Genomic DNA, 27,392 nt, shown 5'->3' on the forward strand with positions numbered 1-27,392 from the left:
TGTTTTTTGTTTATTTGTTTGTTTTGTTTTCTCATTAGAAAAGCCACAGAAACTCCAAGCAGGCAAATTAGAAGGGAGGCAATGTAACAAGTCCTACCTGTTCTCTGTCTAGATCACATGCAGAGTCTGGTCAGCAGGTGAATCCGCATCCCAGTGGGGTCACCTTCCCTGTGGCCTGTCAATCACCCCAATAAGCACTTCCCAATTTGTCTGGCACAACCTCCTTCCACTCCTCCTACCCTCTCAGTGGTCAGGAAATCCCGGAGCAGTCCTTGCCCTGGAGCTGCTTGTGTTTTTAGTAACCAGGGACTGAGCTGATTTTGAAAAATAAATAAATAAATAACAATCAAAGAGCCTTGCCTCAACGCACCGAGTTGCTGGTTTCCTGCAGGTCAGAGGCGATGCCACCTCCACCAACGACCTTCCAAAGATTAAACCAGCCGTGTACAAACTGCTGGATTGAAAATTGAAAGAGATGGGCCGTTGGCCTCCTCCTAGGAGTACTTGTGTGTTGAAATCGGAAGGACGTTCTGGAGTTTGAGCGCGATTTTTCCGGGAAGGCTGCGGGGTTGGAAGTGCGTATTGGGGTTTGCATCTCGTGCAGCAGCGCAACTAACCTGCTGCAACGGCGCTGTGACACCCCTGTCCCGGGGCCCCCACTTTAGCCTGTTGCTTCTCTGGTCGCTCCAGGTCAGTTTTTCCCGGCGACTCTAGTGTGGCTTCCAAACTTCTGGGCTCCGGGCTTACTTCGGAATTTGCCCCCGCCCCCTACTCGCTTCCCTCAGGCCCCAGGAAGTTGCGAGAGTCCTATTTGTCGCACACTCGGGGACCGCGGGTGGCCGGCGGAGATGAAACCGTCTTGGCTGCAATGTCATAAAGTCACCAGCGCCGGGGGGCTCGGAGGGCCCTTGCCTGGGTCCTCTCCGGCCCGGGGAGCCAGTGCGGCCCTCAGGGCTTTAGTGGTCCCGGGCCCGCGGGGCGGTCTCGGGGGCCGGGGATGCAGGGCGCTGTCCTCCGGCAGTGGCAGCGAGTACAAGACCCACTTCGCAGCGTCGGTGACCGACCCGGAGAGGTTCTGGGGCAAAGCTGCCGAGCAGATCAGCTGGTACAAGCCCTGGACCAAAACGCTGGAGAACAAACACTCGCCCTCTACCAGTTGGTGAGTGACTTCTGTGCCAACCCTGATCACCCATCCCTGGTAACTTTTTGGGCACCAGGACCTCCCTGGGACCTGGAATCTGGCATTCTATCACGAAAGAAAATTGAAATTGGAGATGTGTTCAGACCCCTCAATTCCTGTTTCATTTCAATTTCATAGTCAGCTCTCTTGCCTTCTGCTCTTGAGAGACCCTGTTACCTATTGTGAACCCAGTGTCCCATAAACGGAAGATTTACCTGACTGGCAAAGTTCTGCTTGGCAGTAGGAATATTAAGAGAACTAAAACAAGATCCTGCCTCCAGGGACCGCACAGTCTAGTAGGGGAGATACTAGGTAAACAAAGCAAGTCGTGCAATAAACTAGGGAATTATAACTAAGTATCCTCCTACTATGGGGAGGGAGGGTTGAAAAAAGACTTCAATAAAATCACACCCCAGAAGGGTTTGGAAGGACGGGTATGTCTTCTCAAAGTCGACAAGGCCCTAATTATCAAAGTTCTAGCGGTGAACAACAGCTTGAACCGTGACTGAGAGAGTGACTGCCAATGATTGTGTTGGCTGGAGAGGTGGGAGGGGAAGTGGTGAGTCAGGGGCTAGGTTGGGAAGGGATTTATGTACTGTGCTAAGTAGCTTGGATCAGATCCATAGGCCTGTTGTGTATATGAAGCTGCGGTATGGGGTACCCAGAAAGAATACAGATAGATATAGGCCAGGTGATGTTAGAAGTCATGGTAGGAGTAGTCTTCTACTTGCACTTGGAATTATAAGAAGTTACAAGCATTTTTTTGTGTGTGTTACAACAAACACGGACACATTGTAGAATAAATATCAAGCTTGCTAAGATACTGAGGGTCAAGCACAGTCAGTGATAATCTGAGAGTGTGGCTCCTTATGTGTCTGCCCGCTGGGGGTGTGATTGCTCTCATCTGCCAGCCATTAGAGAGGATGTTTCCTGTAAAAGTTTGAAAAACACTGCTCAGCAATGAGATGAGGGGAATGACATGGTCAGGTTTGCAGTGGACGAATGGCTTTATGGTTAGAGCAAGAAATCTGGAATGGAATTGGCAAGAGCCTGTTCTGTGTCTCCACCATGCCCAGTCCTCTCATAAGTGTGTGGGGATGACATGGTGTTCCCTTTAGAATCTGAGCACCTTGCCCCTTCCTATCAATTATTTTTTCAATAGTATTTGGTCAGTCCTCTTTTCTGTGCCAGACAGTGAACAAGACACTGGGTGTTCAACAATGAGTAAAACCTAGTCCCTGCTTTCTAGAAGTCATAAAGATTAAAAGCATGGACTCTGGGGCCAGACTACCTGGTTTGAGTTCGGCTTCTCACAGTTACTGACTGTGTTCACAGTCAAGTGACTTAATCTCTCTGTGTTTCACTTTCCTGAAATGCAAATATGGAAATAATTGGAGGCTTAACTTAGTAAAGGATGAAGACTATGTCTTTATACACTAGACCCTATACATGTTAGAGGAAGAACAGCTCTCTTTGTATTCTTGGACCATAATTATCTTAGGAGCAGGAAACTCTCCTAGTGTTCCTCAGATGAAAGCACAGAGATTATTGCATCACTGTTTCTCAAAGTTCTGTGTACAAATATCTGTCATAAAATATGGTACTATAAATGATTTTATGTGGCCATCTCCATTATAAAACTAATGTGCAGAGAATTCAGTTAAGAAGCCACAGGTATATTCTAAATGAAAAACAGTGAGGGCCAGACCTAAGGCAGTGGCAATAAGAATGGAGGAGAAAGGACAGATTGGAGTGATTTGAGAGGACAATTGGGGATAAGCAAAGGCCAAGGAGAGAGCTTTGGAAGTGAGTGTCAATGTCCCAGCAAGTAGAGCTTAAGACCAGGAGATTTCCTTTTCAATAATTTGCTTTTTCTTTGTAATATCTAGTTGCTCGTCTACATTTTCGAAAATGGTGTGTATAAAACGTCTTTAATGAGAAATTTTGTGAAAGGGTCACTATATTTTTATAGATCACAATTTGATAACACTGTGTCTGAATTCTTTACCTTTTCAGTCTTAAACTCATGCCCAGAAAATCAAAGTGAATAAGTGATAAAACTTTGACTCTATTTATTTCAGCAGTGCGATTCAATCTTACAAGAATTCTGGTTGGGCAAGCAGGGTTGGGAGGGAAGTAGATGTAGGAGACCAATCTTAAATTTCAGTTAGTCAGTAGTTTCAATTTGAATCTATGACTGCATTGGATACCTAAATGAAGATAGTCCTCATTGGGTAGCAATTTTCCACAAAGCCAAACTGAAGAGCAGACTGAATTTACTTTTGTTTTATTTTGTTTGGCTTTAAATCCCCAAGATCTAAGGCAGAGCTGGCATATACATTTTTAAAGTGAGAGTCAACTAACTGGATATATAGCTTTGATGATTTTTGTTGCTATAAAACAAAATACCTCTTTGGGAGGTGGTAGGTGGGTTTAGGCACAATTTGGTGTGAAGGAGCTTTACTTACTTTCTTTGAAGCTGGGATCTGGAGAAGGGAGATATTAACAGCCAAATGCTTAAGCAAAACAAAGCGAGATTGCTATAGCTAATTGTTCTGTCCTCTGTGGAGCCGGCATATGTGTAGTCACAGTCTCTGATGCCCTTTGGCTTCCCAGAGGCAAGAGGGATTCTTCATTATAAGCTTGTCTGTTTGTTGTTCAAAAAAGTAAACTCCCCTCAGAACCCACAGGCTTATCAAAAGTCTCAACATATAAATAGTAGTGCATATTAGCTTTCACAATGACATAAGCTATGCAATATTTTATGCGTGCGGTAGTATAGACATGGAGAAGAAATCTTTAAGGGTGATATATGGAAGGGAACTTCCATTGTAGTGAATGACTCTATTAAATGCATTTCCAGTCCTGTAATTTCTAAGACCTTCAAAAAACAAATCCAAATTACGGGTAGGTGCTTTAGGGATTTATACATAATTGGCTTCTCCTCACAGTTTGGTGGTTACTCCATATTGTTAACACCTGGCTCTTTGGGTAATAAAGTCTCTATTAGAGAGACTTCAGTGGAGAACTGCAATCATAGTAATTTCTTTAATCCTGGAACAACAAAGTGGATGTTTCTGGTTATTTTCTCTGGATAGACATCCTGCTGCCTATCCTGAAACTGAAATCCAGCTGCCACTCTCTGAAGGATTAGTCAATTCACTTTTCTATTATGTATTGTGGTTGACTCTCTGGGCCATCAATTTATCTCTTTCTATGGAAGCATTGCAATCCAATTTTAGTTTACTTTTATTTAAACAACATTCAATGATAGGATTCTCATATACCATTTGTTTAGAAATCAGTATGTATTAACAGTGACTATGAACCAAAAAGGAAAAGACTAACTAAATGCAGATTATTAGAAAATAACTTAAGCTTGGCTAACATTTCTGTAGTTGAAATACTGTGGGTTTCTCAACATGCAGGATCTCAATTCCTTACTAGCTGAGATTAAGGTTGTTTAATCCTGCCAAGTCTTAAAATGGCTTTTAAGAATCAAAGGACATCAATCATTCACCCACTGCATGTACAGTACAGAGAAAATGATGAAAGAGATAGTGAAGGAACTCACCACACAGCAGCACGAAAGACATGCATTAAATTATTACAAAAGAGACTAATTTTAAATTTTAGATGCAGGGGTACATGTGCAGGTTTGTTATATGGACGTATTGTGTGATGTTAAGATTTAGGCTTCCATTGAACTCATCACCCAGATAGTAAACACGGTGCCTGGTAGGTTTTCGACCCTGGCCTCTTCTCTCCTTCCCCACCTTTTGGAATCCCCAGTGTCTATTGTTCTCATCTTTATATCTGTATGTCTCCAGTGTTTAGTTCCCACTTATAAATGAGAACATGCATATCTGGTTTTCAACATGATGAACACTATTTAGAGTTGCGGTAGATGCTAGGTAATCCAATTTTTATTGGGGGATATGATACTGTCTTCTTTAGAAGGATCATGAGAGGGGTCTAGAGGAAATGATGTTTAAACTGAGATCAAAATAAGTAGGAGTTAGACATGTGAGAAGTGGGGAGGAACATTCCAGGGAAAGAAAATAGCATATGCAAAGGCCATGAGGTAGACATGTTTAGTAAGTTCCAGAAACGTAAAGAAGGTTTACGTGGTTGGGGCTTAAGAAATGACAGAAAATTATCTTGAGATGGAAGGAGAGAGCCATATTGTGAATGGTCTTTTGAGTTATCTTAAGGATTTTTAAATTTTTTCCTGGCATATAATACCTGTCACATAATACATGACCAAAATGTAAATTTCCTATTCTTCCTTCTTCACTGGGTCAATATAGGCTTGAGTTCAACCGTAGCTTTGCCGCTTACCCTGAGAAAGCTTCAGTACCTTTATTTGCAAAATTAGAATCATGACGGTATCTATTTCTAAGGATTATAAATTGGGTGAGAGAAGCTTGTAAATTGCGTACGACTGTCCCTGACACATACAACTAGATATGATTATCTTCGGAATATGAAAGAAATACTCCCATGAGCTAATGTGGTCCAATAAGTTTTGGGGGGAACTGGTAGCATTTAGAGTGAATCTTAAAGTAGGACTTAGGAGGAAAGTCATTTATGTTCAGGGAACAAGAGGACAAAAACATAGAGGTAAGAAAAGCCAAGTGTCCTTAGAGGATAGTTATAGTAGACCAGTTGGCTTTTAGTGGCTTGTCTGAGTTGCTGGGACTTACTTTCAGAAAATAGTTTCAGCCTGCTTTTAGAAGGCTTGGAGTAGCAAGCTAAGGCATTTGCATTTACTTCTTAGGCTACAGGTCACAGCATGGCTGAAAGCCTGCAGGTAGGCTTTGTTTGACCTACAAGTTTTGTTTGCTTAATTTGTTAGCATTTAAATATTGGAATATAAAAATCTAAATTTCCTGTAAAAAATTCAGCTTTTGGTCTTTTTTTTTTTTTTGAGATGGAGTCTCACTCCGTCACCCAGCCTGCAGTGCAATGGCGTGATCTCCGCTCACTGCAACCTCCATCTCCCTGCTTCAACCATTTCTCCTGCCTCAGCGTCCTGAGTAACTGGGATTACAGATGTGCACCACCACACCCGACTGATTTTTGTATTTCTTTTAGTAGATATGGGGTTTCACCATGTTGGCCAGGCTAGTCTTGAACTCCTGACCTCGTGATCCGCTCACCTCGGCCTCCCAAAGTGCTGGGATTACAGGCATGAGCCACCGTGCCTGGCCCTTGGTCTTCTTTTTAAAGAAGAAAAAATGGGCAGGGCGCAGCAGCTCACGCATGTAATCCCAGCACTTTGGGAGGCTGAGGCAGCAAGATGACGACATCAGGAGATCCAGACCATCCTGGCCAACATGGTGAAACCCCGTATCTACTAAAAATACAAAAATTAGCTGGATGTGGTGGCATGTGCCGGTAATCCTAGCTACTTGGGAGGCTGAGGCAGGAGAATTGCTTGATCCAGGGAGTCAGAGCCGAGATTGTGCCACTGCACTCCAGCCTGGTGACAGAGCGAGACTCTGTCTCAAAAAAACAAACAACAACAACAACAAAAACCCAGAATGTCTGTCGGCAATGGGTCAGTATTCCTGCACAGCAACACTTGGCTGGAACTGAGCAGTTGCTGACCCTTTAAATGGTTCATGTGCTTGTTTGTTACTCACTGTCCTCACCCCTATTGCATTATACTTTGCCTGTCCCAGCCATTAACTTTTCCATTGTGATCATTTTTGTTTGCAGTGCCTCGTAAGGCAGTAATGATCCATGGAAACATTTTGTTAAGAAGGTGATAGGATGAAAGTATTATCAGAAGCCAAGTTTGACTTCAGATTTCAATATTTCTTGGTAGGTTGGGAAATGAGGGATATTGGGAAACACAGAGTAATGAGAACATAAAATAATGTGACTAATGAACTAGGATAATAGCAGGAGGTGTAGAAAGAGAGGAACTTCAGGAATAAAAATTAAATTACACATAGTGACTCTTTGGCAGCGGGATGCAGGGAAGTAAAGACATGGTAACTGTAAGAATCTGACTTAAATGTCCAGATGAGGAATTGGTGGGGCAATTAAAGTTACAAGGCTGAAAACTGGGAGACAGCTTGATGTAGAATTATAGATTTTAGTATAAATCTTAAAGAGGTGAGAGGTAGAAGCTTATGAAAGTTGAAGTGAAAGAGAGAACGAAAGGGAAGAGAAGAGAAAAATAGTAAGGACTGAACTTTGGGAAAAAGTGGGAGAAAAAAACTATGGAAGTGGATGAGACGTTCAAAGAAAGAGGAAAAGAAAGAGCAAGATATTCTAGTGTCATGCATTGTAAAGGAGAGAAAAGATAAAAATAGTGGTCAAGGGCTCTAGAGATGCTTTGAAGCTATTGAAAATCAAAAAAAAAAAATCTGCTGTGACTCAGAGATTCTTGATGACTTTCAATAATATGATATCAATGGTGAGATGAGGGCCAAAGCCAGAATAGCGCATTACAGAGTGAACTGGTGTAGGCAAAAACATTCCATGAGGATATTCGACAGTGACAGGAAGATGAAACAGGATAATATATGGCAGTATGGTGGTATCTGGGTCAAGTAAAATATAGTTTCTTCCTCATTCCTTATTTCCTCTCCTCCCTTTAAGAAGAAATCTATGTTTAAATGCAGAAGTGAAGAAATTATGAAATAGGAATGAAGGGAATTTTGCTTGTTTTGAAGCCTACTGCTCAACAGGACTCCTTGTTTTTGCAAGTTGAACTTTGTGTGGTTTCTTATGTTATTTTTTTTGCTTTTGCTACTAGAAGTTACTGAAAGAAACAGGTTGCAAAAGTCTCAGAATTGGTATAAAGAGTACTCAGTAGATCTGTTTGTTCTTTTTAAATACTACAGTGATTCTAGTGAGCTAAGTATCTCAATATTTGTTTGTGAGTCTGACAGGGAGGATAAGGAAGCAGCTGAAAAGAGAAAAGATAATTAATATTTGTTGAGTCCTTTCTCTGAATTATCAACTATACAATAGAGTCATGTATTTCCATTTATTCCTTCCCCAGATGCTGCAAAGTTAGTATTATCATGCCTTTTCTACATGTGAGGGAATTGAAGCTCAAGGCCACACAGCTAGTTAGTAGAGGCTAGACCTGGGTTAGTAGTAATGGCTCCAGTGGCTAAGGCCAGAATCTTTCTTTTCCTCCAAATATCGAGGCAACTGTTCCAGAAGTCAGGTTGCCAAATCTTGGCCAAACTGAAATAGATTTTTGGCTACTAAATTGAAGGAAACCAAAGAGATGTGAATTAAATGCAAAAGGTAGTTTCTGAATATTTTCATCATAATTGATATTTTTGGGGACAAGTAAGAAGCCAGAATGGGATTTCAGGGTTGGATGGTGGTAATGTGTCAATATTAGTTTCCTGAAGTTGATGGTTATAGTATGGTTCTCTAGAAGAATGTCCTTATTTATAACAATTACATATTAAATTATTCTAGGGTTCTTGGGTATCATGTCAGTAGATGTTTCAAAGGGAAAAAAAAAGTACTTTATCTTGTAATTGCAAATTTTCTGTGAGTTTGAGATTGCTTCAAAGGAAAATAAATACAAATATAATGGGGATTTTATGTATCCAGAAAGCAATTTAATCCCCCTATTGAATTTGGCTCTTTGGCAAACAAATGCTCAGCTATATTAAACTGTTTGGAAAATTCAGTATTTGTCAGATATTTTTAAAATTACATTTAATTCTGGTTTGAAGGTGAGAGTGTAATATAAAGAGGAAGAATTTTTCTCCTTTTGACAAACTCTAAATTAAATGAATTTATTGATAGCGTTGTACACAGTAAAGGTATATTTAAAAGTTAAAATCATCATTATTTTATAGATTTAAAAATATTTTAAGGAAGTATCTGGTTGGCATGAAAAATTGCCTGTTAGAAATAAGGCCTCTCAAAATAACCTCATCAAGAAAGACCAGTTTTAAAAGATGGGCCTTATTTTATATTCTGAAGGTCAGCAGCTTGGTACTGTGCCGTATCTAATTTTCTCAGCCTGTCATGCTGCTGAACCCTCAGGACAGAACAGAGTGAACTACAGGAATGCTGCAATTACATAAGCAAGGATGGATTGCCTGGCAAATGGCACAATCAATGAACAATGGAAATTCAATCGGCTGTGACTGATCAACTACTAGGTGTTGGGGGATAATCCACACTCTTATCACCTCCTGAAAGGTGGCTTACTTTTCTTTTGTCATGCCACGTATAGTATTAGTTGAAAGGAAAAAAAATCCAGTGGTTGAAGTTATTTGCTTGTTCTTCTTCTTTTTTTTTTTTTAATTCTACTTTCATAAGCAACAAGAAGCAACTCCATGAGGGAGATCATTGCTTTCCATTGTGATGTGACCTTTGTAAGAAAAATGTGTAGGAGGCTAATGAATCTTTGCAATTATATATATGAATGTAATAACCTCTCTAAATTACAGTTTCAAGTATATGTGAATGTGGAGCTCAAATCCTTTATCTAAACTATGTGGTTAGGGAACTTGTTATATTAAAGGTATTAATTATGTTTGTTTTTGTCAGTGTTTTAGTTGAATGAGGTAAGGAACAGTGCATAGAAAGGATAGGTATTATTTTTATAATATCTTAGGAAAATTAAAGTTTGTGAATTTTGAGTTTGAAGGAGTCCAGTTGGAAATATGAGGACAGGAAAAAACAGAAGCTCTTTCAAACACTAAATTAGAGAGGCATAGAGTTTAATTATATGGCTTTAATAATTTAAAACATTAATTGCCTTAAGAGGGAGGAAAAGCAATTAAAGTCTGTAGGTCTTTGACTTATGACCTGACTCTGGACAATAGGAATACCTTCTCTTAAGGTGTTTATGGTAGAATAACAACACTTGCCAAGTATAATCTTTCAAGGTGTCATTCTTAAGTGGATGCAGCAGTTAAGTAAAATAAATTTGGTAAGATGAAGAAGAAGGAGAAGGAGAAAAAGAAGAGCAGGAGGAGGAGGAAGGAGGAAAGAGGAAGAGAAGAAGAAGAGAAGAAGGAGGAAGAAAAAGAATGCTTAATTTCTACTGTAGATCTGGCCAGTATACATATCTGTAGAAAAATTTAGTGAGACTAAAAAAAAATTAGTCACTCTGTATTATTGACCATTTGCTAAATAACTTTAATCTAATGAGTGCATGGGAGCTTAGAAAAGTCCACTTTTGCACTAATCTCACTTTGCTTTCTCTCCATACATTTTTTCTTATTTTCATAGAATTTCATTGATTTTCAATTGAGAGGCAAGTATTTTTCTATAATAAACCACAAATACCTAGACTGTGCCTTCCTCTAACTCTCCCTCCCAACCCTCCCTCCTTAAGTAAAGATGAAGTTTGCCACTGTTATCAGTGGAATTTGTTGGATACCCTAATTTTGATGGTTAGGAGGAAAAAATGTTGAGAGTTAGTGGAGAAGACAAACTGATTTCTGGTTCAAAATCTTGGCTCTACTCTTTGAACAATATCTTGGTCCAAATAATTATAATACGGAAGAATTATAAAATGCATACTGTGATGGGTATTACTACTTTTTGTGTTGTTTCTTTTCTCATCTATTCTCTTCTGCTAGTATGTAGGAAGATTGGTCTTCCCCACATAGACGTGATTATGCATTAGCTTTGGCCACTGCAATAAGAGGAGCAAGGCTTTTCACTTAGTTAATTGCCAGAGCTTCAATTCTTAGTTCTTTCTCATCTGCCATGGCCGTTGTGGAAGTACATGTAGAATAGAAGCAGTTTGGATTGCTAAGCAAAAACGTATAGATGACAATGTTTTGGGGAGTCTACCTGAACCCACAATGGAGTGGCATGAGTGAGAAATAAACATTTATTTTTGCAAGTTACTGAGATTTTGCAATTGTTACTGTATGGCATAATCCAGCCTGTCCTTACTGATTGAGGGGGAAATAATAACTTTATATGACTGTTGGGATAATTTAGTCTGCTAAAGTACATAAACATTGTCAGGTATATCATAAAATAGCTAACCTTTTTATTATCTGTTATCATAAAAACAGCTGTTATGAAAACAGCTAACAACTAAGCTTTTTATTGTCTCCATAGTATGAACTAGATACAATACTAAGTGCTTTAATTTATTTAATATTTATAACAACTCTGTGACGCAGGGCCAATTTTTATTCTTGTTTAAAGGGTTTGGAAATAGAGTTTCTTAAGAAACTTGCCTAAACTTATAAAACTAGTAAATAGCAGAGCTAAGATTTCAACCCAGGTTGGCTGAATTTAGCACCTGTGCTCCTGAATATATTCTATTGCTTGTTGAAAATAGTCTCAATTAATTTTAGATTTTTTAAAATTTTTTTAACTCTTCTCCATTCTCCACTGAAACTGTTTAAAGTTTTTTCTTTTCTTTTTAAATAGTGATATGAGAAGAGTTTTAAAAATTTGGGCCTACATCTCAAAAACATTCTAGATATGAAATAAAAAATAGCTGTTCTTTGAAAAAATAAAATTTTACTTTTTTATTGTGTATGACAGTCCTAAAGGTGGGAGGAAGGGAGCTTTAAATGAGTTGACAGCTTCTTTAGAAATGTTTCCTGGACAGTAGAAAGCAATATTAATCTTTTCCTTAAAACTACTCTGTTGGTTTTCTGGCTTAAGGAAAATCTATAATGACCACATTATTCATTGCTTATAATATGCTTTAATGTTATTTTTATAAGAACATGACAAATAGCCTAATTAATTTATCTAATTATGAACACTTGGAAATTTATTCCTCCAACCTCTCAATAAAAAAATAGGATTTCTTTATATGTTAAGTTATTGGTTTTATTTACTTTTAAATGCGTTGATGTGTACTATTTCTTTTTATTTTTCTTTCATTCTTTTTTATCTTGATCCTAATTCCCTTCTGCATTTGCAAGCAGAAGATATGCAGGTGGGGAAACCTTGACTAATGGCATATGTTAAGTGTAGAGATATATTTCTTGGAAATTGCATTGCAACTGGCTCCCTTAGTTCTAATAAGAATATCCCATTTTTTAGGAATCCAGTGCAAGGACAATGAGTTGTAGTGCCTCTCACCTGTGTTATTCCATAGACATTGCCAAACTTTGGAAAACAGATGATCTAAAAATGTTAACTGCTTCCTTCGAGTGTTTATGGGATGAGTCAAAAATATATGTGGAGAGTCCATAATAGAATAAGAAGGAAACTAACGTGATTATTCTCTAGCTTGTTACTGAGTCATTCCTTTCTGTAACCTGATGTATTATCGTCAATAATGATAATGGTGATAGTAATAATAACAAAACAATGACAATGGCAAAGACTACAGTACTGCTGTTTTAGTACTAATTATGAAGAATTTGATTTGTATCAGGCCCTATGTTAATCACTATATGTATATTATCTCTTTGAATCTTCCCAACAACTCTTATAATGCATTTTTATAACACTGTAAACAAATGCACAGAAAGATAAGTGTCTTGTCCGAAGTCATACAGTGGTGGACTTAGTTTTTTCAACCCAGTTGGGTCACACTGTAGAGCCTAATTTCAGTTATAAGTTGAGATTATGCTCTCTACCTTCTGTTTTACATAGCAGAACCTAGAGAGTGAAAAAGCATGAGAGCAATGTAGCATTCTCAAAAATGTTAATCGGGATTTAACTTCCCTTTGCTTTATTTGTTCTCTGTGTTTCTTTGTGTTTTCCACTCTCCTCTTATCTTAGAGAAATGTAAGTCCTCACTGTTTTCCCAGAGCCAACTTGCACACGTCTTTTTGATTTCATCGCCTTTCAATGTCTCTAGGGATTTTATCTTAAAATCTTTAGTGGTTCTTTCCTAAAAAGCATTTCAATCTTGTTTTCTTTTAAGCAAATTTGGCAAAAATGCTCAACACTCATCTCCATTTTGTCACTTCACATCTATTATGTAATCTCATACTTTATTGATACTTCTACCAATAATTTGATACATCACCACTCAGTAATAGGAGAGTAGGGTTCAGGTCTAAATTACATTTGTGATCTTCACAGCAGAATGCACAAAGCCTTCTGTATATCAGTTGAACTGATATTAAAACTTCACCATATACAGATTTACCTTCTAATCCATCTCCTAAATCTGATTTTTTATATAAATTGCAGGTAGATACTACCTGAGTTATCTATCCAATCAGAACCTCAAATAATCCACAAATCCTCTATCAAGGAACCAAAGAGTTTGAAGTTTTGTCATCTAAGCTTTGGTTCTAAGCTTTATTTTGAGGCAGTTGGCTTCCTTTGCCTCTCCTTAGCTCATTCATTGATCTTTAAGCTGTAGTAGAGGATATTTTATAATCCATGGGTTTCCATTTATCAAGACAAATACATATATACTGCAAGTAGGGAAAGTAGGGAAATACTTCACCTATGTGGGGGATTGGTTCCAGAACACCACCCACTCCCTGCAGATACCAAAATCTGCAGATGCTCAAATCCCTTATATAAAATAGTGTAATATTTGCATATAACCTACGCACATGCTCCCATATACTTTAAATCATCTTTAGATTACTTGTAATACCTAAAACAATTAAGTGCTATGTAAATAATTGGTATACTGTATTTTTCAAATTTGTATTTTTTAATTATTATATTGTTATTTAAAATTAATTTTTACCAAATATTTTTGATTCACGGATATGGAGGGCTGACTGTACCTATATGAGAATGAACTGGAAAAGTTGCCTCTTAGGCAGATATGAGATTCCAAGGATTTCAGATTAAGAGTTGGGTTGATATTATGTTATCAGATTGTCATCTTTTAGTAAATATGTTAAAAAAATTAAAATCACAGAATGAAAAAGTGATAGCAATCATATAAAAATGTCGAATTAGAATGCATTTATGTTATCATAAATTATGATGAAATTTTAATATATTAGAGTAAAAGCCTATCTTGATCTGTTAAAAGCTTGAATTTTAGAAAAATATAAAACTGATTTTATTATTTTTATTATTATTTAAAAATATTGGGTCTTGACTGCTCAAGATCTCCTACATATGTCTAGCATAAGCATCTTTTTACTTCACTAAAATATTTCAAGAGCAGTCTGAAAATGTAATTTGTAATTACAGGCTTAGACCTAATTTGATGAAATTTTCTCTTACCTTGGTTTACTTAATTTATAAAAATATTAATTTTCAAGTTTATCATTAGTAAAAAATACTTTAATAAGGAGGGTTTTTTAAAAATTAAATAGTTATTTCAAAGACAATATTTGATGGAAATAGTATAATACTACTCTTAGATCAAAATCTCTTAAATTCTAAAAGATGATTTTACTCTAAGTGTGCATGCCTGTGTGTGTGTGTTAAAATGTTACAGGATACAAAACATATTGGTATATAATAACAAAATCACCTCTTACCATAGTAATTTAACTTCTTAAAAGCATCCTGAGTTCTCAAGAATTTAAGGAAAGTTAAGTAACTTGCTAATGCTCACTTGCCATGCAGAGATAGCAGATCTAGGATGAAAAAACAGACTTACTATGCTTGAGAGTGTATCAGTTTCTCGTTGTGTCACGTTTCCTCCCCAATTAATCCTATTTTATCCTCATAATACCAGTGTTACAGATTTAAAAACGAGCTGTGCATACATACATATACACATACACATATATGTTTGTTAGCATTTTATATTTATAAAAGTGGGTTTTATTTTGTTTTTTAGCTCTGGAGTTTATTCATTTGTTAATGTATTTGTTTCTTCTTTATTTTGTTCATTTACCCAATATTTACTGAATGACCTCTATGGACCAGGCATTATTCCAGGCGCAAGATGAGAATCCAGACAGAGTTTAACTCTAAAAAACAATATTATACATCAAGCGAGGAAAAAGGGCATTTTGCTTATAGTAAAATAACATTCATTTTCCTGTTCAATAAAAGAAGAGTAATAACAAGTGATATGGATTATCTAGTTATTATTTTCTGAAAATAAGAGTAATAAAATCCATTTTATTTTACAATCAGTTCTACTCTGAATTGCCTTTGATTGTTGAGGTGTGAAAAACTAGAGCACATAGTGTTCGATTTTGGTGAACAGTGGCCATTTTCTAACTAATGAATCCTTTAATAGATTAAAAAAACAACTAATTTTAATTTTATCCCTTTGTGCAGCCTCTCATTTTTTGTTAGAGGTGGTAACAAGCAGGAAGGCAAGGGAAAGACAAATCAGAAAACAGAGAATAAAGGGAGATAATGGGTTTCCTTAGCACCAGCTAGATAATGAGCTCTTGGATAATTGAGCAGGCTGCACTGTATTCAAGTTTCAAATTATCAAAATGTTAATGGAAAACATTTCATCTAGGAATGTGGTTGGAGATAGTGGGATAATTGGCAAAGATATAATAAAGATGTACTTCGTAACATTGTTCTCGGATTATTTTGAGTATAAGGCTAGGAAAAAAAGGATAAAAATTTTATGTTTTGCTTAGCATTAAAGTTATGTCCAATGCTGTCTATTTAATGGAGTTGGATTTATCTTTGAGGCTATGTTTAGGTTATGTTTGTGTCTGTGTGTTTAAGGTTTTTTTGGGGTGCAAGGTATAGGTTGGACATTAGATGGAGATGTAGTGTGATTTAAATATCAAGGGAGAGGTTTTATAAATGCAAGGCCTAGGATTGAGACTTACGTTTAAATTACTTTCATTGGCATTTATTTATTCAGAAATAATTCTGAGCCAGACGTGGTGGCTCACGGCTGTAATCCTAGCACTTTATGAGGCCGAGGTAAGCGGATCATTTGAAGTCCGGAGTTCAAGACCATACTGACAAACATGGTGAAACCCCATCTCTACTGAAAGGATTCTCTATTTAATAAATGGTGCTGGGAAAACTGGCTAGCCATATGTAGAAAGCTGAAACTGGATCCCTTCCTTACGCCTTATACAAAAATTAATTCAAGATGGATTAAAGACTTAAATGTTAGACCTAAAACCATAAAAACCCTAGAAGAAAACCTAGGCATTACCATTCAGGACATAGGCATGGGCAAGGACTTCACGTCTAAAACACCAAAAGCAATGGCAACAAAAGCCAAAATTGACAAATGGGATCTAATTAAACTAAAGAGCTTCTGCACAGCAAAAGAAACTACCATCAGAGTGAACAGGCAAACTACAAAATGGGAGAAAATTTTCGCAACCTACTTATCTGACAAAGGGCTAATATCCAGAATCTACAATGAACTCAAACAAATTTACAAGAAAAAAACAAACAACCCCATCAAAAAGTGGGCAAAGAACATGAACAGATGCTTCTCAAAAGAAGACATTTATGCAGCCAAAAAGCACATGAAAAAATGCTCACCATCACTGGCTATCAGCGAAATGCAAATCAAAACCACAATGAGATACCATCTCACACCAGTTAGAATGGCAATCATTAAAAAGTCTGGAGTTTGGTTCTTTACAATGACATTTCTGAATTGGTTGATTGGGGACCACTGTTCCTAAGAGAGTCCCTAAAGTGTTATGAAAAGGACTGACTGATGAAGCATGCTTTCCTTTAAAAACTCTACTTTTAAGTTTATGTTATTAGCACTGTATTTGAATTTAATATACTTATGCTTTGAAACCTAAATGTTTTTATCTTTTACTTTGAACCTTAATAATAATCTAATTATCATTTTACATTTTCCACCTTTTTAGATTAAACCAAATCCTATGTCCTTTTACTTAACTTATTGCTTTTTCCTGCATTTTCCTCTAGAATACAAATAAACAAGATAAAAGGTATCCTTAACTTCTTTGTATTTACTGTGAGGCATGACTCACAACCGGAGAATCTTTAAGATCATTCATTCATGCCTTTTCTCTTCATTGACAGTGGATTCAGTTCAGATAACAGGCATTGATTTCCTGAAAGCTTTTCTTTCTATTCTTTCTCCTGTGGGCTGCATTTCTCACCATTGGCAATTCACCTAGTTTTAATCCGAGATGACCTGGCAGGGCTGAAGATGTCTATGTTGTCCTTTCATGTCAAGATGGGACAATCTGGCTAGAGATGGTGTGATGGGGCCAGATTCTGAGTATACACACTCATGTAGAAAGGATCGGTGGGACTAAGGAATGCCTCTGTCTTTACATCAGGTTTCTCTGTTAAAATAATTATCTGTGCTATGGAGAGATGTGCTTTCCAAGTACTTTCACAAAAACAATATCCCTAGTGGTAAATTAACATAAGGCTATTATTCTGTTCCAAGTAAGCAATTACCCAATTTGGAGAGTTTCCTGGAACAGTCAGTTGATACTTCCCAAGGCCAAGTGTCTGTAATTTAGATGGGATATCACTATGTGAATAAAGCAAAATGTTGCCGTCTTAAAAATACTTAAAGCCTGCTCTGTTTCTGTGCAACAGTAGTCTTTTGAGTTAGTCATTGTTTTTGCTGAGCACTGACTATTTACCTTATAAGAGTCTTTTTATTATTTGTCAGAAGAGAATGTGTCAGGAGAGAAGTTGTAACGAGAATGTGTCAGGAGAGTATATTACATTTCACATTTATTCACACTTACAAGCTTTTATTTTAAAATAATCATTGAGCATTTGTTGTGTGCCATTAATGAACTAGCACGTGGTCCCTGCCTACAGAAAGCAGAGAGTCTGGGAGGACACAAAATTACACAAAAAAGAACATGGATACTTAAAAGCGGACATGCACTCATACCATTTTCTTTTTCTCCTTCTGTTATTATTATACTTTAAGTTCTGGGATACATGCACAGAAAGTCAGGCTTGTTACATAGGTATACATGTGCCATGTGGTTTGCTGCAACCATCAACTGGTCATCTACATTAGGTATTTCTCCTAACGCTATCCCTCCCCTTTCCCCCAACCCCCTGACAGGCCCCAGTGCGTGATGTTCCCCTCCCTGTGCCCATATTTTCTCATTGTTCTACTTCCACTTATGAGTGAGAACATGTAGTGTTTGGTTTTCTGTTCCTGTGTTAGTTGCTGAGAACGATGGTTTCCAGCTTCATCCATGTCCCTGCAAAGGACATGAACTCATCCTTTTTTATGGCTGCGTAGTGTTCCATGGTGTATATGTGCCACATTTTCTTTATCCAGTCTATCACTGATGGACATTTGGGTTGGTTCCAAGTCTTTGCTATTGTAAAAAGTGCTGCAATGAACATATGTGTAAATGTGTCTTTATAGTAGAAATTTAAAGTTATTTAATTTAATTAAACTTTAAAAATCAGTTTCTCAGTTGCATTAGCCAAATGTGGCTATTGAGCACTCGTATGATGGCTACTGTGATGGAGGAACTAAATGTTAACTTTTATTGTATTTCAGTTAATTTAAATTTAAATTTAGTTAGACACATGTGGCTAGTCATTACCCTACTGAGCAGCAGAGACATAGAACATTTCCATTGTCACAGAAATTACTAGATAGGGCTGCTCTAGAGAAGGGAGTGGGAAAGCTCTTCTTTTCAGGACCAGATTGAATATTTTTGGCTTTGCAGGTCAGACCAGTTCCATTGCAACCTCTCAGTTCTGCTGTTGTAGAGCAAGAAGAGCCACAGAGAATACACATAAATCAGTTATGTGTTCCAATAACGTTTTCTTTGCACAAACACATAGTGGACCAGTTTGGCATGTGAGTTGGAGTTTGCTGACCCCAGCCCTAAAACTTTGGTTTCTTTGGTATTCGTTTTCCTTACTCTTTTCCTGTTTGCCTCTAAAATTTTCCTTTACAGTATTCCATATTTCTCAAACACCTCCCTGCTTCCATCTTTGTTATCACAACACACTTCATTGTTTCAAAACACTATAAATGATCACCCTCTACTTGTGTCCTGCTCCTGCCCATTCTACCTGTGGCCATAGAGCTATGCCCTCCTAACTCACCTTAGCCAGTCTGCTCATCTGTTAATGTGTGTAATAATAGTAATTGTCTGATGGGGTTATTGAAAGGAGCCAATGAAATGTGTATAAAATTATGATCATGGAAGGCATGAACACTCTCACATTAACACATTAACACAGAATAGTTGAGACTCAGAGCCCGACTAACGCTAATACCAGTGTGTCACTCATTGTGTGTGGACCTCAGGTAGGAAACTTGTCTCTACCTCAATTTCCTCATATGTAAAATGAGGATTATTGGATGTAGTAGGTCCTTGAATAATGGCATTTTGTTCAACTTTGTTTTGTTGTAACATTGAAGTGGAAAAAAAAAAAGAACAATTCTTGGGCAGGGCCACTGTCTGTGTGTGTTGTTTGCATGTTCTAACCATGTATGGGTGGGATTATTCTGGGTACTCTGGTTTCTTTCCACATCTTAATGATGTACACATAAGGTGAATTGGCATATCTAAATAGTCCCAGTATGAGAGAGAGAGAGAGAGAGAGAGAGAGTGTGCGTGTGTGTGTGTGTGTGTGTGTGTGTGAGACTGTGCCCTGTGACAGGATGGTGTCCTGTCTGGGGCTGGTTCCTGCCCTGTCCCCTGAGTTGCTGAGATAGGCTCCAGCCGCCCACAACCCTGAACTGAATAATTGGGTAAATAATGCTCTTAGTGGTTGTTATTTATCTTTTTTAAATGTATGGAGAGCTCACATTTATTTCAATGTGTAATATTAGAAGTGTTTTGGGTTCTTATTTAGAAATTTGATGATGTTTTTGTGACCAGAAATATGCCCTAGGAAGTTAACACTTGTTTATATCAATTAGCCTGTGGTGAAATTAGTTTCCTTATATGTCATTTTGCTTCAAGTCTCCATTTCCAAAATCCTATTGATGATATTAAATGAAGACCTACTGTATTTACCTCACAGAGTCCTTATGAAGATTAAGTGAGTTAATTTGTGTTAAATGCTCATAGCATTGTCTTGATACAGTTCTTTAAAATTTTTCCCTGAGGTTTATAGATGAAACAAGAAAGACTTAGACATGTTAATTTGTCTGCAGTCATTTAAATAACTAGCAAATGACATGGCTAAGATTCTAACTCTAGTCTGTTGGCCTCAAAGCTCAGGCCTTAACATTGTACTACATTCCTTTTCACATCCATCAGCTCCTTACCACATTCCCTAGTTTAGAATTAATCTCTTTCTTATTCTGTGCTTTCATCATGCTTAGTTTGTACCTCTGTCAGGAAATTTGCCACATTTTGCTTCTTATCATAGTTATTGCAAACCAGTCTTCGTTTTGAGAGCGGAGAACATGTTCCCAGTTATCATGTTTCTCCTTCCTTCATAGTCTCTGGTCTAATCAATAGAAAATTATTATGAAATTTATTCAATAGAAACACTTTTGAATAGAAAAATTATTATAGTTAATATTTGGGATTCTAATCTGTTGTAGTCTTCTTATGAGATAATGAATTTTTTTATAAAGATTATATATTCACCTTTTTTTAGTATATAGATAATCAAATGTAGCCTTCATCTTTGAATTGTTTCCAATATGTTGGCTTTGGTTGATTTTACTTTAGAAAAAGAGCCTGAAGTTCTTTTTTTTTATTGTTTATGTATTTATAAATTGTGATGAAGACCCATGTATATAGGAGGTCATCAAGGAAATAAATTGTAATGTTATTCTAAGAAGGAAGCTCATAATAGAAAGTAAATATAAACCTGAACTTTTCAGTTATTTAGTAATAAATACATGCAAAGTGCAGAAATCAGTGACTGAGAGCACAGATAAAGTTGCAACATTATGACTACTAAATATGGTTGTGTTGGAGGAAGCTTTCAACAGTTATTTCATACAAAGTGCGATATGGCACTTTTTGAGAATTTCATATTATAGGCCACACTGTTAAAAATATATTAAGCTTTGTTCTTGGAATGGGAGAGGATGGTGGAATTGAGAGAAACATTTTAGATTTTACTAATTTAACTTTCTGTAGCTCAGTAACCAAATTTGCAGATTAAAAGCTGTCCATTACTCTCTGAAAAAAGGCTATCATTCACTCTGAAAGAAGACTTTTTTTTTCAGTATCAGTCTTATTCCCTTTTATAATATTTGAATAGTAAATACATATTTAAATTAAAAATTTTTAGCTCTCAGAAAAGGGAAGGATGGAAATTGGCAGTGATGAAAAAATTGATGGGAAGAGAAGAATCATGTGAACGTTTGCTACTAGCCACTTCTGGCACCCAGAGATCAAGACCATGGAGGACAGGCTCCCTACCTCTTAAAAACCCTTCAGATATCCACACACGTTCACTGACTTAGCTCAATGTGTGAACCAAATACATGCCCTAGTCTCACTTATTTGATAAACAAGGCCACAGTCAAACATAGAATGGGTGAAGTTAACATTAGGAAAGACAGCGAAGACTCAGGGTAGGCTAAGGTGAAGAAGAGAACGAATCAGATTCAAGCAAGATTCCCTCAAGGGGCTAAGTCCAGGTTTTTATGCTGGATGTGAGTTAACAGGCATTAATGAGCGAGGGGCAAGGACAAATACAAAATTACCTTTTTTTTTTTTTTTTTTTTTGAGATGGGGTCTCGCCATGTTGCCCAGGCTGGAGTGCAGTGGCTATTCACAGGTGTGATTATAGGAGAAAATAGAAAATTATGTAAAATAAGAAGTCCAGAAGGAATTTTAAAAGCTATCTTCTTTACAGATCGCTTTGGGGAGGCCCTCAGTCCTGTCTCTGAGAGCTCACATGATGAAGGTGCATCTTTGACTTCTTTACAAGGACATCTAACATTTCTGTAGTGACTACTTATTTACAGGAGCTGAGATTCTTCCCATTTCATTTGCCCTGGAATGTATCCCTCTGCCTCTTAAATTATGAAATACGGCAATTTCAAAGTTTATTTGGATTTGCTGAAACTGATAGATCTTAGGAATTTTATATCAGACAGAATAGCCTAGGATATGCTGCAGAAATAACCCCCAAATCTTCCTAGTACATCATAGCCCAGGTATTTCTCACTCATCCTACAAATTGATCTTGGATTATTAGGAAGATTTGCCCCAGGCCATCCATCCTCACTCAGAGATATAGGCTGACAGTACAGTCAACATTTGGGATGTCACAGGCTTTTGTGGCAGGGAGGCAGGGAGGAGGATATGTAGTAAGTACCCACTGGCTTTTGGAGACTACTTTGCTTGCATTCCTTCTCTTGTTAGGCTCTGGGCTACAGAAAGCGACATGGCCATGCCTCATTTCAAGTGGGTATGAAAGTGCAGTCTTACAAATGCCTAGAAGGAAGGCAACCAAAATCATGATAGGCAGCAGGAATAATGATTGATAGCAATTTCTCTTTGTGATCTGAAGGTTCTGTGTAGCCGTTTATTATTGACTTTTCAGCTGTTTGAGGTTGATTCTGTTGAGAAAATAAAAGGCAGAAGCAAAATTTTTATGGCCCAGATTTTAGTTTCATAAAACTGAGTTCAAATGTTGTTATAAATGGAAGAAATGCTTCTTTTTACCAGAAGAAAAATTTAAAGTTATATTTTTACTTAAATATTTTTATTTGATTATAATTATGCTGATTATTAAGTTGATGTGTCAGTTAAACCAAAAGCTAAGCAAGCTAGAGCATTAAAATTTATATTTTTTATTTAAAAATATTTAAATCACCCATTCAGTATGTAAATACGTGCTCAAATAACTCAAATAACACAGAAGTTTTATTACATAAAAATACAGACTATCCCTTTTCTATTACTGCTCTCCAATTTTTCTCTTACCTGGAGTTCACCACTATTATTTTCTTAAGCATTTTTCCATAATGCTTGTGCATTTATATAATACAAAACATAGATAAACACACAGGCAGCTTGCTCTGGCTGTGTAAAAAGCTAATTTTGATCATTGTTTCATATTGATATATGTATATATCACATATACATTGCATTCCTTTAATGATGCATAATATGTATTTAAAATATTAATAGATACTGATTTTGAGCCCTTCTAAGTTGCTGAACAAATTTATTTGCTCACCAACATTATACGAGAGTGCTGTTTTCTCTTCACTCTCACTATAACTATGTAGGATTTTTAAATATCAAGTCAGAGGGGCAAATGACATCTTATAATTTTAATATTAATTTTCTTGACTGTTAATAAGGTCTAGCATCTTTTTTTTTATACTTACTGGTCATTTTCATTTTGTTTTCATCAGTGGATATCATGCTGAAATTGTTTGCCTATTGGATTTTTAAGTTTTTTCTTATTAATTTGCAGAAACACTTTAAATATTGCAAATATGTCTTTCCCTTGTTAAATATTTTGAAAATATGCTGTCCCCATACCCTGGCTTTATGTTCTCTTCTATTTTATGCACACACACACATATACACATACACATATTCTTGCATATATATATATACACACACTTATAGACACATATGCACTCATCTGAGTGTCAAGATATCGGTAGTTGAGTGAAGTACATTTCAGAATCTGAATAAAGATCCTTTTTCACTTGTCAGTTAATGGAGGTTTTGGTTACTAAAATCCTTCTTCCTATGATTGTTTAAGGAAGAAGAGGCAATGAGATCAGGATTTCTAGACTTTCCGGAAGTCATATAGAGCCTTGTTCCTGTTCCACAAGTCTTAAATCTTGTACAGGATCCTCTATGGAGAAACTCCTCTTATCTCAGAAAGTTACACTCTAGGCCCAGAAAAGTTTGTGTGATGTCTGTGCATGTGCACAGGCGCAGGTGAGGGTGCAGGGAGCATAAGTGGGGAGGGTATGTGTGACTTAATAATAGTAACCAAAGAAACCAAAATTAAAACTATGTTTCACTTTTCAAATTGGAGAAGACTGGCCATGTGCAGTGGCTCACACCTGTAATACCACCACTTTGGGAGGCCGAGGTGGGCAGATCACCAGGTCAAGAGATCAAGACCATACTGGCCAACATGGTGAAAACCCATTTCTACTAAAACTACACACACAAAAAAAAATTAGCTGGGTTTGGTGGTGCACACCTGTAGTCCCAGCTACTCAGGAGGCTGAGGCAGGAGAACTGCTTGAGCCTGGGAGGCAGAGGTTGCAGTGAGCTGAGATCTCACAACTGCACTCCAGCCTGGCAACAGAGAAAGACTGCATCTAAAAAAAAAAAAAAAAAAAAAAAAAAGGAGAAGATTGAGAGTCACCTGCATTGAGAGGAGTTAGATGCTCATGTTAGATTCAGGGAGTGCTGATGATAATATAGATTAATTCAGTATTTCCAGAAAGCAATTTGATTATTCAATTTTAATGTGCACACATGTGTTTGATTGTGGGAACGTAGCCTGCTAATGTAATTAGAAAGCAGTGTGACCAATATTTGTCTGCAAGAAACATCATCCTAGGATCATTTAAAATAATGACAATGTTGTGAAAGGCAATTAGTAACAACACAGGATTAATTTTATTATTGAACAGCCATTGAATGGAATATTATGCCATCATTGCCACAATTTTTGAGAATTCCTCAGGCCCTTGGGAAAAACTCGTAATGCAGTCCTCATCACAGAGGCAAACTATTAAACTACATAATAAGTATGTTTGTATATAGAAAGAATAGAAAATACTCTAAAGTATATTTTTTTAGTATTTTTACAGTGAGCGTTAGTTACTTTTATAATCTGGGGAGACAAACCATTTAAAACCTGCCCACGAATTTAGAAGGAACAGTGGAGAGTCAGCACATAGAAGGCATTCAATCGCCCTTTACTGAAATGATTTTATTTAAAAAGAAATAAGAAACTTGTCATAGTAGAATAATCAAATCTTTGAGCTGGGCAGCTTCTTGCAGGTCACTTGGTCTAGTCAGTTGCAGTAAACCAATCTCTAAGCTTAGCCAATTTATATTGGTAGATTCATTACCTGTAACTGCCTCTGGACCATGCTGATTTGCTATCTCCTGCAGCAGTTCTGTGTAACATTGCCTGCAGAACCTACCCTCATTTGGATCTTTATATTGCCTCCTCCAAAAGGTACTCTTATTTTTAAAAAAAAAAATTATCTAAAGGTACTTTTAAAAAAGAAAATCCTAGGATGTTAATATTTTCAATATTAAACTACTCTAAAATTGCCAACAATTGAAAAAAAATTCCAAGTTCAAGTTTTTTGAGTATTGTTCACAGAAGTAGTGTTGTATGTTTAAGGGTTTGGTTCTGTAATCAGACTGCCGTGAGCAAGTTGCTGGGATAAGTTTCCTTGTATGTAAAATGGGATTAATAATAATACCTGCTTCATAGGGAAAGGTTTTTTAAAATTAAATTTGTTAACATATATGATATGAAATCTTGGACTAGAGTAAAAGATTGATAAGTGTTATTTAGAGACTTCTGTTTTCAAGACAAGACAGAGAAAATATACTTCCTGCTAAATACAATAAAAAACCTAGGATGTTGTATATCAAACACACATAAGAATACTCTGAAAGGTAGAGAGAAGGTCAACCAGCTAGGAAATTGGGAATGTGAGGAATGGCATGGCCATGAGTTCCCTGGGTTTTCTTTTTTTTCTTTTTTTTTGTAACCCACACTGGGTTCTTAAGAAGCTGGCAACCGAGAAGCAGCAATAGGCACAGATTTTAAAAAGCCCCAATAAAAACTTTCTCTCTCTGATTACAGAACCAAGAAAGGGACAGCATGGCAAAACAGAAAACTTTTAGGTGTGTGCTGTCCTAATCCAGCCAAACACTCCAGAAAAATACTGTGGCCTCAATTTCATCCTTACCAGTAAAGGCCTGCTGGAGAGTCTAGATTTCTGCTCTTGCCAAGGTGCAGCAAGCTGCCCCAGACATTGCCTCCTCCCTCGGTGGGGTCAGATTAGTTTATGTGGGGAGCTGAAACTTTCATTCTGGCTAAGGTAAGGAGGTAAGAAGGTCCTCCCACCCAGCCATGTGGCAGGACATGAAGGGTATGGGGGAGCAGTCACAAAGTGCCCTTCTCCTTTCATCTAGGATGAAAGGTTGTAAAAACCTCTTGGGAGCTTGAATTATTACCTGACCCATCATTCATGAGCCATCCCCCAGCTGATGTGGTATCAAGGAAATCTGGAGATTAATTGGGACTTATACCTGTTCCTGGTAGTAATGAGGTGGCTCCCTGCCCACCAGCACAGTGTCAGAGAAGACCTGCTAAAACAGAAGATTTAAATCAGATTATTATTTTTGTTTATTTTTTAATTTTTATTTTTATAGATTTAGAAGGTACAAGTACAGCTTTGTGACATGCATATATTGCATAGTGGTGAAGTCTGGGCTTCAGCATAACCATCACCCAAAGAGCATATGTTAAATCAGATTATTCAGTAATCTGCAGAGTCTTGTAATATAAGACCCGAGATGTCTAGATATGATTTACTCATTATACAAAGATCCAAAAATGATGTCTTATGCAAGAATCAGGAACATTTCACTCTAAATAATAAAAACAATCAATGGGTGCCAGCACTGAGATGATACAGAGTTTGGAACTACCTGACAAGTATTTTAAAGCAGCCATCATAAAAGTGCTTCAATGAACAATTATGAACACACTCAAAACAATTTTTTTAGAAAGTTTCCATAAATAAGTAGAAATCATCAGCAAATAAATGAAATATATAAAAAATAACCAAATGGAAATTTTAGAACTTAAAAATACAATAATGATTATGAAAACTCAGGAATGGACTCAACAGCAGAATGCAGATGACAGAGAAAAGAATCAATTGAACTGGAGCAGAGAAAAAAAAATCATCTATAAATGAATGAGTGAATATGATGTTGCCAACTATAACACCAGTTTAGACATCTAGACTTGGGTTTCAGGTATGGCTTTCTCCAATTCCTAACCACATGCCCTGGGTATTATTCTTATCTCTATTCTCTTGACTTTAAAATGGAGAGTGAAAACTTCCCTAGTTACTCTATCTGGGTCCTAAATCCTATGCTTCTTGAAAGTTTACTAACATCCTCATTCATTCATTCATCAAACAAATATTGAGTGACTAATACATGGCAAGTGCTGTATATATTCTCCTTGTAATCTTAGGATCTAAAACAGTGTCATATTCTTCTTGTAGTCTTTAAGACTCTTTTTAAGACTACAAGAAGAATATGACATTGTCTCTGCATTCAGGTAGATTACAGTGTAATGAAGGAAACATCTGAGTGGAGCAATGTTCTAAGTTAAACTATGTGATAAGTGCTATGGTGGAGGAACATACACAGCTACACAGGGCTTTTGAATTACTTGGGGAGAGTGGTGGTAAAATGAAGGACAGCCACAG

The 27,392-nt window shown here is 37.0% G+C and overlaps 1 protein-coding gene across 1 annotated transcript in view; it reads left to right on the forward strand.

Annotated features, from left to right (window-relative positions):
- Positions 1–818: 818 nt before the first annotated feature.
- The window catches only part of ACSS3 (acyl-CoA synthetase short chain family member 3), a 177,394-nt gene continuing 150,820 nt past the window's right edge, over positions 819–27,392 (forward strand). The window contains 1 exon segment of the mRNA NM_001131409.1: positions 819–1,159. Within this exon segment, the coding sequence (NP_001124881.1) occupies positions 849–1,159 (311 nt within the window). The 5' untranslated portion in view covers positions 819–848.

The sequence above is a fragment of the Pongo abelii genome, chromosome 10 (assembly GCF_028885655.2).
Source record: "Pongo abelii isolate AG06213 chromosome 10, NHGRI_mPonAbe1-v2.0_pri, whole genome shotgun sequence".
NCBI classification, from domain to species: Eukaryota; Metazoa; Chordata; class Mammalia; order Primates; family Hominidae; genus Pongo; species Pongo abelii.